This window comes from Papaver somniferum, chromosome 2 (genome assembly GCF_003573695.1).
Source record: "Papaver somniferum cultivar HN1 chromosome 2, ASM357369v1, whole genome shotgun sequence".
Taxonomy (NCBI): Eukaryota; Viridiplantae; Streptophyta; class Magnoliopsida; order Ranunculales; family Papaveraceae; genus Papaver; species Papaver somniferum.
The window spans coordinates 25,027,638-25,047,022 of record NC_039359.1 but is presented as its reverse complement, the minus strand read 5'-3'; the positions used below and the strand labels follow the sequence as shown (position 1 = coordinate 25,047,022).

General features: G+C 35.9%; 2 protein-coding genes across 2 annotated transcripts; one reads left to right on the top strand and one right to left on the bottom strand.

Moving 5' to 3' along the window:
• Window positions 1-891: 891 nt before the first annotated feature.
• LOC113353056 (meiotic recombination protein DMC1 homolog) lies at window positions 892-9,530 on the top strand. Its single transcript, XM_026596775.1, has 15 exons — window positions 892-917; window positions 1,028-1,110; window positions 1,522-1,613; window positions 1,705-1,776; window positions 7,249-7,287; window positions 7,424-7,481; window positions 7,565-7,610; window positions 7,698-7,743; window positions 7,833-7,894; window positions 7,998-8,064; window positions 8,185-8,277; window positions 8,372-8,440; window positions 8,529-8,607; window positions 8,816-8,982; window positions 9,160-9,530. The coding sequence occupies exons 1-15, from the start codon at window positions 904-906 to the stop codon at window positions 9,202-9,204; spliced, it is 1,032 nt and encodes a 343-aa protein (XP_026452560.1). The 5' UTR covers window positions 892-903; the 3' UTR covers window positions 9,205-9,530.
• A 302-nt stretch (window positions 9,531-9,832) lies between these two features.
• On the bottom strand, window positions 9,833-11,888 carry LOC113347175 (stem-specific protein TSJT1-like). The gene is made up of 4 exons (XM_026590778.1): window positions 11,581-11,888; window positions 10,817-11,057; window positions 10,456-10,576; window positions 9,833-10,353 (listed from the first exon to the last, which is right to left on the bottom strand). Exons 1-4 carry the CDS (start codon window positions 11,784-11,786, stop codon window positions 10,166-10,168), a joined length of 756 nt encoding a protein of 251 aa, XP_026446563.1. The 5' UTR covers window positions 11,787-11,888; the 3' UTR covers window positions 9,833-10,165.
• Window positions 11,889-19,385: the final 7,497 nt, after the last annotated feature.

Genomic DNA, 19,385 nt, shown 5'->3' with positions numbered 1-19,385 from the left:
GTTTACAAGAAAGTCGTTGCCTTTCTCCTGATTTTCCAACTTATTGTCTTTTTTATGTCTATTGTTCTCACTTTATCTGTTGTTATGCAGATTTATTTGGTGATTCCATGGTCGTAGATGATGATTGAAGAAGAATGTCATATGAAGAGTTTTTGGTGATGATATTGTTATATGAAGAACAAAGTTACATGAAGAACATGGAGTTATGTTGGGATTCATGGTCGCTTCTGAAAAGAATAGAACTTTTGTTTCTTGAGAGTACAAATGGCTTTGTGCCTAGCAGGATGCTTTTATTTATTCATTTTTACCTAGTTAGATTGGCAATACCATTGGGTACATATTTTTCTAGACTAGCTTTCGTGATGTTGCAAGATTTTTTTTCTTTTTGAAGTTTTATTGTACATAATCAAATCAGACCAAAAAGGAAAAAAAAAACGATTATACCCGCTACCCGACCCGACTCGATATTAAATGAGTAGGATAGGGTCTTACCCGTTTAATGGCTGGTAGGGTGGCAGGTAAATTTTTTCTTACCCGCCATTCAGCGGGTAGGGTAGCGAAATTGGACATATCCTACCCACCCTACCCGTTGTGCAGCCCTAGTCAGGTTACTTCAGGACAGTTTTGATTAGCTGCGTTGTAATGGTTCCTTGTCTCGGTTCTACTGAAACCCAATACGAAAAACAAGAACAACCTTTTCTTTCTTCCCTACCAAACACAAACGGGACCCACATATCTAAACCGCCTTGCAAATCCACCTGTATAAATACCCACAGATTGATACAACACCTCATTTTATTTCACAGGCATTTCGAATTTTGAAATTCAAATTCTTTCCAGGCTCTAATTTCCCGCTCAAAAAACTCAGAGAGTTCTTCAAAGTTTCTTCAAACGAGACTCAAGATGATCGATCTAAAGTGAGTTCTTCATCTTTTCTTCATTTCTTTTTCTTTGTCCTTTCAGGCGTTGGTGGTGGATTTGAAGAAAAACTAAATGTTTTTGAATTTTTGTGTTTGTGGAGGTGTAGATCTGAAGGAGAAGGTCAGTTACATCTCATCGAGAGAGATGATATGGAAGATGAAGAAGATTTGTTTGAAGCGATTGATAAGTGTAAACTTTCCTCTCTGAGTTTCGGAATTTAGTTTTAACATTTTGAGTTCATCCTAGTTTTGATGTGGTTATTTAGAGCAGTTTTATCTTAATTTCGTTGTTTTTGTTTGAATTTCTTCTTTGATTTGCTGATAGATGCGATTTTAACGTGATGTCTTTATAGTTTTGATTTCTCTGATGATACAAGCTAGATCTATGTTGTTTAATCGTATTCAATTCGTTTTAGTACGGTTTCTGTGAAATTTCACTGGCGTTTCAATTTGATTTCAATGTGAAAGGAAGTTAATCAGATTCAGATGTAAAATCTCGCTTGAATTGTGTAAATCCATATAGATCCTCACTTACTCCGTGTTTTTTTCATCGATTTTCAAATTTATTTCTAAGGTACATAATCTTCTTATTCTTCCACAGTAATCGCTCAAGGAATCAACGCTGGAGACATTAAGAAGCTTCAAGATGCAGGAATCTACACCTGCAATGGATTGATGATGCATACCAAAAAGGTAAAACTCACGCTATGATTTTGAATCCTGAGTTCTTGAGAATGTCCTGGTGTTATCAAAATTTTAATTGATTTTCTCTTTTTCTGTATAGAATTTAACTGGTATCAAAGGATTATCAGAAGCTAAAGTCGATAAAATCTGTGAAGCAGCCGAGAAAATAGTTGTAAGTATTCAAATCATCTACCTAAACTACTCCGGATCTTGGATTCGTTGATTGTGTGACTTTCCATTCGTTTTGTTCATTTCTAAATATTGGATCCTTCTGATGCAGGGCATACTACAATTCCAGAAGATTCCGCTTAGAGGTTTGGCTTCCATGGTTTCCTAGTTTCAGTCTTTCTTATTTTTAGGATTCTTTTAGATTTCCTTTTAGTTTTCTGTTTCCTAGTTTAGTTATTCTTCAAGCCTATATAAAGGCTAGATTAAGTCTTGTAAGAGCTATCTATTACTCAATCAAATTATTAAACACAAAACTTATCTTTCTCTTCTTGCTTGAATTCTCTTCTCTTCTTGCTTATAGCAATCTAGTATTGCTTTCTTTTACCTTGTTCCACATTAGTTGGTATCAACCGCTTAGTTTTAGGTTTTCATCCTATAACTTGATCCTTTACATCGCTTCCGCAACACCTTTCAGTCCTTTTTTAGTTCCTTTTCGTATACAAAAAAAAAAAATATGACTGCTCAACCAGTTACTCTAGCAGCAATCGAAGCTCTCATCAAATCTCATACCGAGATTTTGGCAAAAAACATTACTGAAGCTCTTGAGAAGTCCATGGAGGACAAATTAGGGTTAAGAGATACCAAGCTTGAAACCATGCAGAATCAACTTTTGAAGGTTGCAAAACATATAAATCTAGATTTGGATATGCCGGAGCTTGTAGACTTAGAAGGAAAAACTAAAGAAGATATACTTCAGTTTTTACAGAATGATGAAGTACCTGAAGATGTATTGCGTACTTTAAACATTAAGAAACCGTATGAAGGTTTCATAGGTCATTCAAAGAAGAAGATAGTTTCTCCTGCACTTGACAGTGATGATGAAGATGAACGTGAGAACGATCTAGAAAAGAATTGGATTGAAGAACGACGTTTAAAAACTGGTCACAACCCTTACAGTTCTTTACCAGAATATAAACTAAAAGCTGATATTCCCAACTTCTCTGGATATTTTCGTATTGAAGAACTAACTGATTGGTTCTTTGAGGTAGAAGCTTTTTTCGAATTCATGGAAATCCCTGAAGATTCTAAGGTTAAACTTGTGACATACAAACTCAAAGGAGGAGCTGCAGCTTGGTGGGATAAGATCTGTGATGATCGTAGAAACGCTAACAAACCGAAAATACGTACTTGGAAACGTATGAAAACTTTGATCAGGGATAAGTTCTTACCTAGAGACTTTATGCAGCAACTTTTCATCAAATTACAAAACATTCAGCAGGGGGCACGAACTGTTGAAGAATATGTGTCAGATTTTTATAATTTGGTCGCACGAAATCAACTCAAAGAATCTGAAGAACAGTTAGTTGCAAGATTCATTGAGGGACTGAATAGATTAATACAAAATGGTATGACTCATTCAGTTTTTACTATGGTCGAAGCTTGCAGCAAGCTATTAAGATAGAAAATCGTCTTATTCGTTCTTCTAGGATTTATCCATCCAGACAAGGGCGTTATCAAAATACTTACAGGGGTACCAATTCATCTCAAAACTTTTCTCCAGATACTGTTTTGAATATTCCCAGGCCTCCTTATGATGATGTTAGCCATTCACATCGACAACCTAGCCATATTGTGCCTTATACTCCACCTCTGGCTACACCTATCTTAGCCAATCCAGTTGATCTTCAGCCGGGTCAGCAGTCTCACTCTCTGCAACCAACTCCTCCTACTACAGGGAATCGGTTTCATAACAGGCAACAACAATTTCCACCGCAACAGCGAGCTAATAATGCTTATACAAAATTTCGTGGAGATAAGTGCAATAAATGTCAGCAATCGGGGCACACTTCTAGTGATTGTCGGAAATTCAATGCTTTGATTGGTGAACCTCAGTTCATTAATGAAGTCACTGGTGCGCTTAATGAGTTCGAAGATGAAGACTCACCTGGTGATGACGACGAGTTTGTTGGGATGATTCGTCCATTATTTCTTACTCAACAATGCAAGTCTCAGAGACACAGTATTTTAAATCAATGTTATATTGGGGGTAAAATCTGCAAGATGATAATTGATAGTGGCAGTGTGGATAATTATATTGCTGATCACGTAGTTAAGAAGCTTGAACTACCAGTAACTTCTCATCCAGAACCTTACACTGTAGGATGGGTTAATGCCTCTAGCACACAGAAGATTACTCTTCAGTGTTATGTGTCATTCTCTTTTGAGGGTTATGAAGACACAGTTCTATGTGATGTCATTAATATGACGGCAACCCATCTTCTTCTTGGCAGACCTTGGCAATACGATCTTCACGCGGTTCACAATGGATTCGAGAATACTTACACTTTTGTTCATAATGGGAAAACCAAGGTTCTTAGTCCATCCAATTCCACTTCAAACTCTTGTGCGCAGACTGATGCTGTCGTAGCCACTGTTATTCGTTCTTTGCACCCACAACATTCTTTACATTCCCATGAAGATTCTAAGCCTATGATTGAGTTGCCTGCAAAGGTGAAGCCCTTATTATTTCAATATAATGTTTTATTTCCAGATGAACTACCAACTGCATTACCTCCTTTACGGAATATTCAACACTGCATCGATTTTATTCCTGGAGCCTCTTTACCAAACCAAGCACACTATCGCTTGAGTCCTGCTGAGCATGAGATATTACAGGGACAGGTAAATGATTTGCTTACAAAGGGTTTGATACGACCTAGCAACAGTCCTTGTGCCAGTCCTGCCTTCTTGGTTAGTAAAAAAGACAATGGATGGAGGATGTGTATCGATTGCAGAGCATTAAATCGCATCACCATTCCTTATAGATTTCCGATCCCGCGTATTGATGATATGATTGATTTACTGTCGGGCTCTATTATTTTTACTAAGTTGGATTTACGCAGTGGTTACCACCAAATACGCATTCGAGGTGGAGATGAGTGGAAAACAGCATTCAAGACACGTGAAGGTTTATATGAATGGTTGGTCATGCCATTTGGGTTATCTAATGCACCTAGTACTTTTATGCGACTTATGAATCAAGTTCTCCAACCCTTTCTCAGTAAATTTGTTATTGTCTATTTTGATGACATACTAATTTTTAGTCGCAGTGAGCCAGAACACCTCCAACATCTTTCACAAGTGTTTCAAGTTCTTGCTGACAACTCTTTATATGTTAATTTGAAGAAGTGTACCTTCATGGCTTCTTCGGTAACATTTTTGGGATATGTGATTTCTACTGATGGTATTCATGTCGATCCTAAAGTTCAAGCAATTGAAGATTGGCCAGTTCCTACTTCTATTCGTGATGTTCGTAGTTTTCATGGTTTGGCTTCTTTCTATCGAAGATTTGTGAAGAACTTTAGCTCTATTTCTGCACCTTTGACGGACTGTCTCAAGAAGGAGAAGTTTGAGTGGACGGAAGCAATGGATAAAAGCTTTATTCTTCTTAAAGAAAAGCTATGTACGGCACCAATTCTTGCACTTCCGAATTTCAACAAGCCTTTTGAAATAGATTGTGATGCATCTGTTGTTGGTATTGGTGTAGTATTATCACAGGAGGGTCATCAAATTGCATATTACAGTGAGAAGAATTCAGATGCACAAAAGAAATGGTCTACATATGAATTAGAGTTATTGGATCTTGTTCAATCTCTTAAGTAGTGGCATACTTATCTTATACATGGGGAATTTGTTGTCAACACTGACAACCATGCTTTGAAGTTTTTGAATACTTCTGCTAAAGTTAACAGAATGCATGATCGATGGCTTTCCACACTCAACAAATACACTTTCTCCGTGAGACATAAAAGTGGCAAATTGAATCAAGTTGATGATGCCTTAAGTAGAAGAAGTCATCTATTAACTACAATTCGTAATGAGAGTTATGCATTTGACTATATCAAAGAAATTTATCCAGAAGATGAAGATTTTGGCAAACTATGGGATCAATGCAGTTCTCAAACTCATGGGGTTGATAAATTTCTTATACAAGAAGGTTTTCTTTTTAAAGGGAATAGATTATGTATTCCTCAAGGGTCTTTACGTTTACATCTTATGCGAGAATTACATGGCAGTGGTCTTGGTGGTCATTTTGGGAGAGATAAAACCATTTCCCTGATTGAAGAAAGATATTTCTGGCCATCTTTGAAACGTGATGTACAAAAGTTCGTACAAAAATGCATGGTCTGTCAGAGAGCAAAGGGTACAATTTAAAATACCGGGTTGTATACTCCTTTACCAGTTCCTGATGCACCTTGGGTTGATATAAGTATGGATTTTATACTTGGTTTACCTCGTACTGCTAGAGGTAATGATTCTGTTATGGTCGTAGTTGATCGTTACTCTAAAATGGCTCACTTCGTGGCTTGTAAGAAATCAAATGACGCTTCTAATGTTGCTTCTTTGTTCTTTAAAGAAGTAGTAAGATTGCATGGGGTTCCAAAGTCTATCACTTCTGACAGAGATACCAAATTTTTGAGTTATTTATGGAAAAGTTTATGGATGCGCTTAGGCTCAGTTCTACAATTCAGCACGACTTCACATCCGCAAACTGATGGACAGACTGAGGTTGTTAATAGATCACTTGGGAATTTGATTAGAGCTAAGTGCCTGGATAATAGTAAGCAGTGGGATGTGTTATTGCCACATATGGAATTCTCTTTCAACACTTCTGTGAATCGTTCTACTGGGAAAACTCCATTTGAGATTGTGTACTCTAAAGTACCTAATCATACTCTTGATTTGGTAGCCTTACCCACCACACAGAGTACAAACACTGCAGCCGACTCTTTTGTAGACAAAGCAACTGAATTACATAATGAAGTAAAATCTAAACTGGAGAAGTCCAATTCTAAATATAAAGAGGATGCTGATAAACACAAGAGGTTTAAAACCTTCAAGGAAGGGGAGCTCGTGATGATACATCTAAGAAAAGAGAGATTTCCAGTGGGTACTTATAACAAATCCAAGATGAAGAAATATGGTCCTTTCAAGGTTTTAAAGAAGATCAATGATAATGCTTATGTTATTGATCTACCAAATGATTGGAAGATCTCCAACACATTTAATGTTCAAGAGATTTTTACGTTTCATGGTGACAATGAACTTCTGGTTTGTTTGGACAACTCGAGGACGAGCTTTACTCTAGAAGGGGGGACTGATGCAGGGCATACTACAATTCCAGAAGATTCCGCTTAGAGGTTTGGCTTCCATGGTTTCCTAGTTTCAGTCTTTCTTATTTTTAGGATTCTTTTAGATTTCTTTTTAGTTTTCTGTTTCCTAGTTTAGTTATTCTTCAAGCCTATATAAAGGCTAGATTAAGTCTTGTAAGAGCTATCTATTACTCAATCAAATTATTAAACACAAAACTTATCTTTCTCTTCTTGCTTGAATTCTCTTCTCTTCTTGCTTATAGCAATCTAGTATTGCTTTCTTTTACCTAGTTCCACGTTACCTTCATTGTTGTCTTACTCAGAATTTTGGTTACATTACTGGAAGTGATGCTTTGCTTAAGGTAAGATCCTCTATATATTTTTCACTTGATTGATATTTGTTGAAATCCTTTTAGGTAAATTTTATTGAAATTTGGGAAAGGCTAGTCATCAATTTGTTTAAATATCTGAATCGTTGAGATTTTTTGTTGTTAACAGAGGAAGCAGGTTATCAAAATCACTAGTGGAAGCTCTGCCCTAGATGAACTTCTAGGCGGTAATTGTCTAATCTTTTTTGTTAACTAATCCTTTAATTTTGATGGGTGATTTTTTAATTAGTTCATTTTTGATGTTCTTAAGGTGGAATTGAAACCTCCTGTATTACAGAAGCTTTTGGAGAGTTCAGGTAAGAAAAAACTACTGGTTCAGCGTGTGTTATATCTTCTACTCGTATGGGTTAATAAACTGAACCATGATTGCTTACATGCTGCAGATCAGGCAAAACTCAGCTAGCTCATACACTATGTGTTACAACACAGGTTTCTTTTTCTGAATCATTTCAGTTTAGAGCATTTTGTACTTCCTCTTGTTTTGGCCTAATCCTTTCTCAATACCAAATGTTTTACAGCTTCCCATTAACATGCATGGAGGAAATGGGAAAGTTGCTTACATCGACACTGAAGGAACTTTGTATCCTTTTTATCATCCCTATTTTGCTTCTAATCCTTGTTCTATTCTTTTTGTACCACCAATTCCGTTTGCTAGTTATTTCCTGAGCGTTATAAACTTACAGTCGTCCTGATCGTATTATACCCATTGCTGAGAGGTTTGGTATGGATGCTGGAGCTGTACTGGACAATGTAAGTGTAGTCAAATTTGCTTTAACTCCCAACCGTGAACTGATAATTGCATACTGTTGAAATTCTAAACATTGTAAATTTAATGATGGTTTTTGTTTTGGTTGTAAATGATGTTGGTAGATTGTATATGCGCGTGCTTATACTTATGAGCACCAGTACAACCTTCTACTTGGATTGGCTGCAAAAATGTCCGAGGAACCTTTCAGATTATTAGTAAGTCGCTTACTCTTAATCTTTTCTTGTATTGTACTGTTTCCAAATCAATTCAGATGATTTTACACGTCTTGGTTGGACTGTCTCATGGCAGATTGTTGATTCGATCATAGCTCTATTTCGAGTTGATTTCACTGGTCGAGGGGAGCTTGCTGAGCGCCAGGTAACTTCATCTTTTCTGTGTTATCTTGCTACGAATACATCAGTTTTGTGGCATGTTTATTTTACCTCTTGCTTTGATGGCCCTGCAGCAAAAACTAGCACAGATGCTTTCACGTCTGACAAAAATAGCTGAGGAGTTCAATGTTGCAGTCTACATGACCAACCAAGGTAGCACCAAAACAACAGAACATTCTTGGCCAAGTTCACTTTATCCATCTATTTTCATACTCAGTTACCCTCTCTTAAGGGATGTATCTGATGTTTTGCTTTTGACTGAGCCAAAAACTTTAACACTGTGCTTTAGGTAACTTAGGCTTGCAAGTTAATGGCAAATGGGTACACAGCTACTAATGATATGTATATTGGATGATTTCAGTTATAGCTGATCCAGCAGGAGGTGTATTCATCTCAGATCCAAAGAAACCTGCCGGAGGGCATGTACTGGCTCATGCAGCAACTATTAGGTTGATGTTTAGGAAAGGCAAAGGCGAGCAACGTGTCTGCAAGGTGTTCGATGCCCCTAACCTACCAGAAGCAGAAGCTATATCCTTTACTTAACATCACACATCATAGTGAACTGCATATATATAATCTCATGATCCTGTCGTAAAATTGGATTATGATAATACTTTTATGCACATAGCTTAACGAAAAGATAAACAAAGTATTTTCTGCAGGACTGTGTGTTTATTGTCAGGCTTCTCCTTGACTGAAAATCACATTTTTCAGATAACAGCAGGTGGAATCGCAGATGCCAAGGACTGAAGAGCTACACTGTTTATTTTAGCTCAACATCAATTGGTTAAATTACATAGAATTACTAAATATTCCCCACTTTCTTCTCTGCCAGTATTGTGTTTAGGCTTTAAGCATATATTAGAAATGTAATGGATGCAAGTCGTAGCATCTTTCCCTTCTATCTATTATCCATTGTAGTGGTTTCAAACAGATGCAAGGGTTTTCATTATTTTGATGGTAGCTGGCTTGTTGCGTCCATGCAAAAAGATATAGTAGTAGACTGCATTTGGTAAAGAGGCACCTGTTTACTGGAAATATATATATGTTCTTTCTTTTGTGAATTGTCCTTAAAAGCTCAGGTTTTTACAGTTAAAATTTCAAAATTGTAAACAAAGATCTTTCTGAAAGCAGTGAAGTTTATAACTAAAGAAGCTCAGGTTTTAGCCAAGGTCTTTGAGACAGCAATGAAGTTATAAGGTTTAGAGGATGTCAATGAAGGAGCTATTCGAAAACAAAATTGTTTTAATCATGTAACAGATCCTTGAGATGAGGAAACTGCAAGTAGCATGTCATAACAAATCACACCACAAGACAAGACATGTGTGACCTAAATTTTGTGCTTTTAGCAGTTGTACAGAATTGCAACCCTTGAAACTAAAACTCAAATGCTCAAACATATTTATTGAAGAAAAGAAAAATCTGATGTAATCAGATTTAGTTTGAACAAGGAAGAACTCTTCCACATCATTATGCTGCAGAGTCTCATAAAATGCAGCTAATTGTAATAGTTTTCAATGGACAAAGACCAATACTCAATAACATGAAAACTAGTGCCATCAAATACTTCATTAGGTACAATGTCACTGTTAAAAGTTTAAAGCATACTATAACTAAGCATAGAAGTCTGTATCCATAATTGAAGTAAACTGTCTTCCAACTTAGAAGTAACTACTGAGAGACGGCAAAATAATAGCACAGCCTTGTAAGATCAGTAGTGTGAGGACCAGTTTGCAGCACTCCCGACTCTAGGCATGCCAGCTTCCTTCTTTGATTCAGCATCAACTTTGAAAGTTGCTCCACAAACCTCACCAGAACTGTCCACCCTTGGCATTGCCTTCAACTCATTCAGTGGGTGCTCAAAACTCCTTAAGCCTCCCGAGGTTGTGAAGAAACAAGCTGAGAAAAGGAACCCATGACATGGTGAGAAAATGATTTTTTTTTGCTCTGGCCTCAAAATGTTTTGATCAAAATGTAACAGAAATACTGTATTATGTATACCTTTTGGGAATGGTGCAAATGATTTGCCACAAGCCGTCTTAACAACCTCGGCATCATCAGATAGCACAACATTCTCTTCAGAGTCAGTTCCCCAGAAGAATGGAACGCTCCCATCAGCATCCTGAATTTCAAACAGCAAAATGAATCTCAATTTAATGTATTAATGTGATCACAGTTTAACAACTACAGTTCAATGGGGAGTCAACTTAGGCAATTCACGTTGTTTAAGGATGGTCATCTCAATCCTAATTGAAAACCACAGTCATCAACCAAGATACAAAAGATTAACGTTGTTGCAGAATTATGAAAGAATATTGTGAATTGAAATGGAACATTGACAAGACTTAACAAAAGTTCTTACACAAGCAATGAAGGTGGATTTGTTAGAGCTGTCAAAGAGGACAAAAGCAAATTTTCCATGCAAATCTCTGACAACTTGGTTAGCAGGGTAAGGACCTCTGTCTCTCAAAGTCCGGTAAGCTTCTATGACAATGATCACTTCATTGGCAGTCTTGTTAAGTCCATATTGTTGCTTGAGTGTAGCAATGTTTTCAATGTGCCCTTGGAACAAACAGAATATGTCATCGACAACCCCAAATAACCTGGTACAGGACAAACAACAAATATAAATTCATCACCATGTTTACTCAATATATCACACTAAAACAAAATCTGAGATCCTATATCAAACTAGTTCATGCTCATTGGATCCCAACAGAACTCTAAGTTTCTACCATTGACATTTCCAGATCTAACAAGATAATATAAAGAAAACCCGCTATTTAGAGATTAGCAAAGAAACAAATAACTTTGTTTTCATGTGTTCAAACAAGATAATGTAACTTAAAACAAGGGGCCATGTCCATTTTTATTAAACGTGATCACCATGGTCAATGTGCATTGACTTTTCTTTTCTTTTTATCTGATCATGATTTATCAATCTTTTCTTCTTTTTCGTAGTTATTTCAACTTGTGTTTCTTTGATCCTTAAAATACATCAACATGGGTGCAAGAAAAATTAAAAACCAAGAAAAAAACCAGAAAAATTATAAAATTCAACACAGAAATTTCAGGATTAAAAAACCAAAACAAGAATGCATAGATCTGGGGTTATACGGTATATACCTTGGAAGAAGAGGGTTTTGTTTATCAGTGGAATAAGCCATAGAACCAGAACCACCACCAAGATTAATATTGATAGTACTAGGATGAACAGATGAAAAATGTTTAACCAGTGATCCATCTTTCACTGCAGAAACTGATGAATCTGTATGAGGACTTTTCAATTCTTCTGGGCTTTTAGCCACATTTTTATCAAATATTGCCAACATTTTTTCTTCTTTGAAAGGGTTTCTTGATCAATAAACTTGTAATCTTACAACTTGAACAAATAGGCGTTCTGTAATGATAGAAAACGGATAATGATCGGGAAGAGAGAGTCACCCCTTCTTTAAGTAGTTTTCTTGGAGTGGACAATGGTGGTACATAATGTCCTAATTACCCTTAACTTTTGTGAGAATTTACGTATTTTTTGTTTCTTTTCTTAGTCGAGAATATAAGATTAGGGTGGGACCCACTAATCTGGATTGGATGGACCAGATGATGTGATATACTAAAATCCAGAAGCGAGATTATTGCTCCTGTCTTTGTGATTGTCATGTCACCTACACATGTCTGAATCATATCATCTAGAATTTCCGCGATTCACGAATAAAATTGTGGGTCGTGATATCTGCACCAAATGTGACCTATAAGGGCTTATCACATTTGGACGTTTGGATGTATGGATGATGATCGTTTGGCATACAAGTCAACAAAGAACACATCAATCGTGACATAGCATAACCATAGTCGACTGAAACCAAATATAAAGGCGAGATTTTGCAATATAATACTGTGTGAGGTAGCAAGGGTGAACGGATAAATATTATATAGTTCCTGACGCGGTTTCTATTCATTCGAAGTGTCAAAAACTACAACATTTTATGAGGCCGTAAAAGTGGCTCCAAAGTCCAAACTACCCCTTAGAGCTTCTCCAATAGAATGTATGTGAAGATAAATGTTTAAATCCATATAGGATAGACATTCATTTTTCTTAAAATTTTTCTCCAACCCCAACTTCTTAAATCCATATGAAAATGACATGGCTTAGTTTTTGTTAAACATTGTCAAAGTGAATGTCTAAAACTTGACAAAATAACCAAATTTAGTTATCTTAGTAAGCTTTTAATTCACTAAAATTAATTCTAATATACAAAATAACCAAATTTAGTTCTAATAAAATATTTAAATTACTAAAAATAAAATTCACATTTATTGAAAAAAGGATCACAAGCAACACCGTTGGAGATGATTTCTTTTTTTCACCTAAACTTAAGGAAAAATTGGAATGAAAATGTCTAAATGTGTTGCCACCTAGGAATCACACACAACACCATTAGAGAAGCTCTTATAATATATATATATGACGCAGAATATATCAAAGAAGTGCATCATTGATGATTTGTGCATTTTGTAATCATGATAATTCTTGATTATTGAAATCAGGTGGTGTATGGAGATTATCTTAGAGAGAAATCACCTCTGAAATGTTAAAGTACCAATTTTGTTTGTTCTTTGGAAGCAAGAAGTATCAAGTTTAACATCACTCCAGTGGATAAGTATATTTATAAGCACACATTTCATATAAACTAGGACCCATTCATGATTTTTAAAATAGTTTTGGTGGAAATATTCATGGAAAAAGAGGTACTCAACCTAAGTAAAACAATCTATACAATAAAAGGAAAACTTGCTTAAAAAAAACAAACAAATAAAAGAAACCAATGAAGGGTTTAGGCATCCATGGGCCATGACCCAAAGAAAAGTAAAACAATCAGTACAATAAAGGAAACCTGCTCAAAAATAAATAAATAAAGGAAAACAACGAAGGGTTCAGTCACCCATCGCCCAAAGAAAAGGAAAAAGAAAGAATAAAAGCTCAAAAACAAAATGTTGTAGTGGTGAAAATATCTAAGCGACATGTGGAGATATACTAAAACCCAGGCTATAGAACCAAGACAAGATAAAGTATCAGATCTAATTCGCGAGTCCAATGTTGTAATCAAGATATCTACCGTATCTGACTGAGATGGTGGCATGAGGAAAGTAATTGAGAAGATCAGTGTCCGAGCTTGAAAAAGGGGACAAGGCAGTTAATGTTACTGATAAAGGACAGAAGAGGCAAACAAAGAACCAGAATGAGACGGGACCCGCTCACTTGAAGGCTTGTGAGATGAGATCTACATCGGGTCACATCAAGGAAGGCAACGAGTCGCAGCAAGAAAATTATCGGGGAACAACGAGGAGGACACAACAATTCGGATACACATGTTCAACACTCTAATTTTGGTTCTATCGATACTCTTGTCTATAAATACATGACTAAGCTATGATGGAAAATTTAAGTTCTTTTAGCGAGAAATAAGAATCGGGAAAGATTAAGAGTGTTCTTGAGAGAAAATAATTTAGCCCTAGATCTTGGTAACCATTTCATTTAAAAGCAGTGCTATCCCTCGCTACTTTGAGGTATGCCTTCCCACTCAAGCAGCTTCTAAACCGTTAGATCATTACGTCCCACATCTAAAATCCAGATCTGGAAGCCTTGAACTCTTTTGGGAAAGTGGTGGGTCCTATACTCAATGTGAATCCAATCGTTTATTAGATTATCCAACGTATTAGAAGACGCTTGAGTGGGATTCATCCCGCAAGGTCGTGCAAGATAGATCATTTAATAAGAACAAATATTTCTCTCGCATGGATGTATGTAATCATGCTGAACCACATAAAGTAAACCACGAGTGTTGTTACTATTATATATGTGTTATCTGCATGGTTGTTTTAATTTGATGATCTATAGCATATTAATGGTTCGAGATGTGTAATTATATTTTTAGCTAATACATTGGTAAACATAAGAAAAAACCAATAAACTATTTTTACCTTCTTTTTTCTTCTCATGAAGTAAAGGCGGGGCGATCCAGAAACTTGACTAAGAGGAAACAAAACCTTGCTAGGGGCGTATGAAAATAAAAACGGGTTAAAAACACAAATATTTAGAAATTTTAACTCTTGTTAGTCTAAATATTTTCCTCAAAGGGAAATAGTCCCCGCTGCTAACTTATTTTAAAATCTAGCATCATGATATATCGAATATTGATATGAATAGTCACCATCATGGTAAGTCAAAAATGACCAAGAAAAGATATTCAAAGTTAGGTATCTCAAGATGATATTATGAGAATTGTACTCTTAACACGCTAGCTATACTTTTACCAAATATTGCATTAGATCTTAGCTAACATGACAAAGAAATAAGATCTAAGATACAAGTGACCGATTCCACTCCCAACGAGTTGATGTTCATGATCACTTTGGTTTTACCTATTTTCAATCCCCATTTTTCCTAATTTCCATCCGAACTGCACAAACCAAATTTTGTATAACTCCATTTAAATCAGGTAAACATAACCCACTCTCTTATTTTCCACAATTAGTCAGAAATTAATTGTAAAATGACTATTTTCATCGAGCTTAAAGATATAAATAAATTTACTTTTATGAGAGTGTGTGGTCAGAAAAATAATCCATTAATGAAAATTATAAATATGAGAAAAATTGATTACAGTGAAAACCTAATTAGTTACAATGAGATCCCAATTATATATTCCCTTATTATCTCCATTCTAATTCATATAAACTGTTTGCATCGGATCAATAGGAAAATTAAGTATAAAAAGAAAAAGATAATTTCTGATTCTAGTGATATTAGGTCACAAAATATTACAGATGTGTTAGTAGATCATTTGAATAATACCATCAGTGATCAATAGAACAATACACATGTGCTAATAGTACAGATGGTGATATTAGATTTAAGAATTGTTTTTTCGTTACTTTAGATTTTGGTTCCTTTGAGTTGATTGGACACAAAAGCATTTATACGCATAAATGTTGAACACTCATGAGGGAAAAAATACTAGCAGAAAATTCACCGTTTTAGAGAACTAGTTAGGGGTTGGTATTATAAGAATCTGAGAGAGGGGGAAGAAAGTTGTTGGATGAAGAATTGAAGATGAAAGTCACACATAACATGTAACAGGGTGAGTTTTGTTTACCCAAATTAAAAATAGCTATACAAACATGCTTGAGATATCAACGCATGCGAGTTCGACCGAGCAGTGCTCTAACAGAAGACTTGATAAACCAATCTGTCTCACACAGAAAAGTCTACTGAATAAATAAATCTGTCTCCCACAGGAATACCTATAAGTTTTGTTCTGTATTCTGATAAATCAAGGTGAACAGGAACCAATTGATACACCGGACTTATATTCCCGAAGAACAGTCTAGTAATATCAATCACCTCACAATAATCTTAATCGTATGGTAGCAAAACAAGATATTGTGGAATCACAAACAATGAAACGAATATGTTTGTGACTACTTTTTATCTTGCCTATCGGAGATTAAATCTCGAGCAAATCTTAGACAAGATAGTACTCAATACGATAGAATACAACAAGATCAGAACATGCAACTACAGAGAAAATAGTTGGGTCTGGCTTCACAATCCCAATGAAATCTTTAAGTCGTTAAACTATAATGGTTTTAGAAAAACCTAGGTTAAAGTAGAATCGACTCTAGTCGCAACTAGTATCACACATGAGGTGTGGGGATTAGGTTTCCCAGTTGCTAGAGTTTTCCTTATATAGTCTTCAAATCATGGTTCGCAATCAATATTACCTTGGTAACAAAGCATTCAATATTCACCGTTAGATGAAAACCCGATCAGACTCAAGCTAATATCTTTCAACCGTTAGATCAAACTTAGCTTGTTATACGCAAATGAAAAGTGACTTCATTTATATATGAATAAATGTACCTAAATGTGTACACCTTGTTGGCTCAACAATAGTTAACCGAGGTTAGCCATATGAGCAGTTTCATAGCAACCTTATTCATCTCAACCACAACTAGTTCAAATGGCTCAAATGAAACTAGTTGTATTGTTGTACAATTGTTTATATTCTCATAGAAGTATACAAGACACAATTGAAGCAAAATCGATTTGATTCAGTCAAATCAATTCATGAACATTATAGCCACGGTTTGCAAAAGATTGAACTCCTTATTATATATAAATGCATCAGTTCACGAACAAACCGATTTTAGAACATAACCTACTCAAGTATGCAAATGGGTACATGTACCTAAGTGGTCGGACTTAGTTTGGGGTTTCCAGTATGCGAACGGGTACGCATACCTCCAAACTCAGTTGAATTCCCAGACTTGAACTTTCACGCCGGTACTCATACAGGTACGCATACTAAGTTCCCGGACTTTCAACTAACCAACCAGTAAGCATACGGGTATGCATACCATGGTTTCCGGACTTGGAATAACTTGCAACAGTTAGCATACAAGTATGCATGTTGTGCTATATCCAATCATGGTTAATTTTTTTAAACTCCCATTTCAATCTTTGAAACATTCTTAGAAGACGGGAATAGCTTTCTCACACTGTTAGAGCACTGCTCGATCGAACTCGCAAGCATTCTTATCTCAAGCTTGTTTGTCAACTTTAGTTGTCAAAACTATAAGTCTTGATTTCTAGTCTACTTATAGCTAAGTCTCAGATTAGGATAGAAAGTGTAGTTGAGCTTTAGACTTCACGACGTTCATCGATTGAAGACGAATAACTACTTAGGGGAGCTTGTGGAACTTCATCAACAAAAGTTATGTGGAGATTTGAACTCATCTATCACTCAAAAATCTATCTACTCTACCTCATATTTGAGACAAAAGTCGTATAGCTATATAGACTTCGATTATACACATTTGATATTTCGAGCTGAGATTAACTCGCTTACATATTTCTCGAAATATGTGTTGGTAAGCTTTCGCTTTAACCAAGTTCATCTTATATTCTTGACGAAAGGCAAAATATGATCATGTGAAAATCACCTTGTAACATCTTACATGATTTGTGTGAGACAGTCATTTGATGTAGACTCGGAATGTTTCGTATTGATCATTCGATCACTTGAAAATTGCTTTGAAGCTAATAGTTTGTGTGAGACAGCTATTGTCGTCTTCTAAGAATGTTTCAATGATTGAAATGGGAGTTTAGAACGATTAACCATGATTGGATATAAACACAGTATGCGTACTTGCATATGTGTAGTCCAAGACATGCATACACGTATGCGTACTTGTTGGTCAGGTGCAGTCCGAGATCTATAGTATGCATACCCGTATTCGTACTGGCGAAGTCAGTTGAAGTCCGGGAACCTTGGTATGTGTACCCGTAGGCGCACTATATTCAACTGAGTTCGGATGTGAACGACAATATGCGGACCCGTTTGTATACTTGAGTAGGTTATGTTCTAAAATCGGTTTATTCATGAACTAATACATTTATATAATAAGGAATGCAATCTTTTACAAACTGTGGCTATAATGTTCATGAATTGATTCGAGGGAATCAAAATCGTTTTTGCTTCAACTGTGTATTGTATAAATCTATGAGAATATAAACAATTGAAACTCTAGAACTAGTTTCATTTGAGTCATCTGAACTAGTTATGGTTAAGATGAATGTGGTTGATATGAAAGTGTTCATATGGCTAACTTTGGTTAACTATTGTTGAGCCAACAAGGTGCACACGTTTAGGTACGGTTACTCATATCTAAATGAAGTCACTTTTCATTTGTGTGTAACAAGCTAAGTTCGATCTAGCGGTTTAAAGATATTAGCTTGAGTCTAATCAGGTTTTCATCTAACGATGAATATTGAATGCTTTGTTACCAAGGTAATATTGATCGGAAACCCTGATTTGAAGACTATATAAAGGAGAACTCTAGCAACTTGGAAACCTAATCCCCACACCTCCTGTGTGATACTAGTTGTGACTAGAGTCGATTCTCCTCTAACCTTAGGTTTTTCCAAACCCCAGTAGGTTAACGACTTGAAGAATTAATTGGGATTGTGAATCCATACCCAACTATTTTTTCTGTAGCTGCGTCTTCAGATTTTGTTGTTTTCAATCGTGATTGAGTACTATCTTCTTTAATATTGGCTCGAGATTTAATCTCCGATAGGCAAGATGAAAAGTAGTCACAAACATCTTCGTCTCATCGTTTGTGATTCCACAATATCTTGTTTCGCTACCATGCGATTAAGATTATTGTGAGGTGATTGATATTACTAGTCTGTTCTTCGGGAATATAAGTCTGGTGTATCAATTGGTTCATGTTCACCTTGATTTAGCAAAAGACGGAACAAAACTCATAGGTATATCCGTGAGAGAAAGATTTATCTATTCAATAGACTTTTCTGTGTGAGACAGATTGGTTTATCAAGTCCTCGACTTTGGTTCGTATCAACTCTTAGTTGTGGATGAGATCAGCTAAGGGAATCAAGTGTGCAGAATCCGGGATGGTTCTAGAGGCGTAAGGGACGCGACTGTACCTTGATCAGTGTGAGAATTGTTAGGGATCAAGTACATTCCAGTCCGAAGTTAACTTGGAGTAGGTTAGTGTCTGTAGCGGATTAATACAGTGAGGTATTCAAATCTGGACTAGGTCCCGGGGTTTTTCTGCATTTGCGGTTTCCTCGTTAACAAATTTTTTGGTGTCTGTGTTATTTATTTTTCGCATTATTTTTGTTTATATAATTTAAATATCACAGGTTGTGCGTAAGTTCAATCAATTATGAATCCAACCTTTGGTTGTTGATTAAATTGATTGACACTTGGATATTGGTTTTTGATACCGTCCAAGTTATTTCTTATATTCAATCGGGCTCGTAAATTCCTATTTGTTTGATTGCAGATTGAGTTGAGAAATAGAGATATAACTCTTGGATATACTTTTCTTAAGATTGAGTC

Excerpts from the sequence above, each read along its gene's own strand:
- LOC113353056 (XM_026596775.1), top strand. Across the intron at positions 7,744-7,832 it reads CACTATGTGTTACAACACAG|CTTCCCATTAACATGCATGG; the intron begins GTTTCTTTTTCT and ends AATGTTTTACAG. Across the intron at positions 7,895-7,997 it reads ATCGACACTGAAGGAACTTT|TCGTCCTGATCGTATTATAC; the intron begins GTATCCTTTTTA and ends ATAAACTTACAG.
- LOC113347175 (XM_026590778.1), bottom strand. The coding sequence starts at position 11,786 with ATGTTGGCAATATTTGATAAAAATGTGGCTAAAAGCCCAGAAGAATTG. Across the intron at positions 10,577-10,816 it reads AATCCACCTTCATTGCTTGT|GATGCTGATGGGAGCGTTCC; the intron begins GTAAGAACTTTT and ends TTTGAAATTCAG. Across the intron at positions 10,354-10,455 it reads ATTTGCACCATTCCCAAAAG|CTTGTTTCTTCACAACCTCG; the intron begins GTATACATAATA and ends TCCTTTTCTCAG.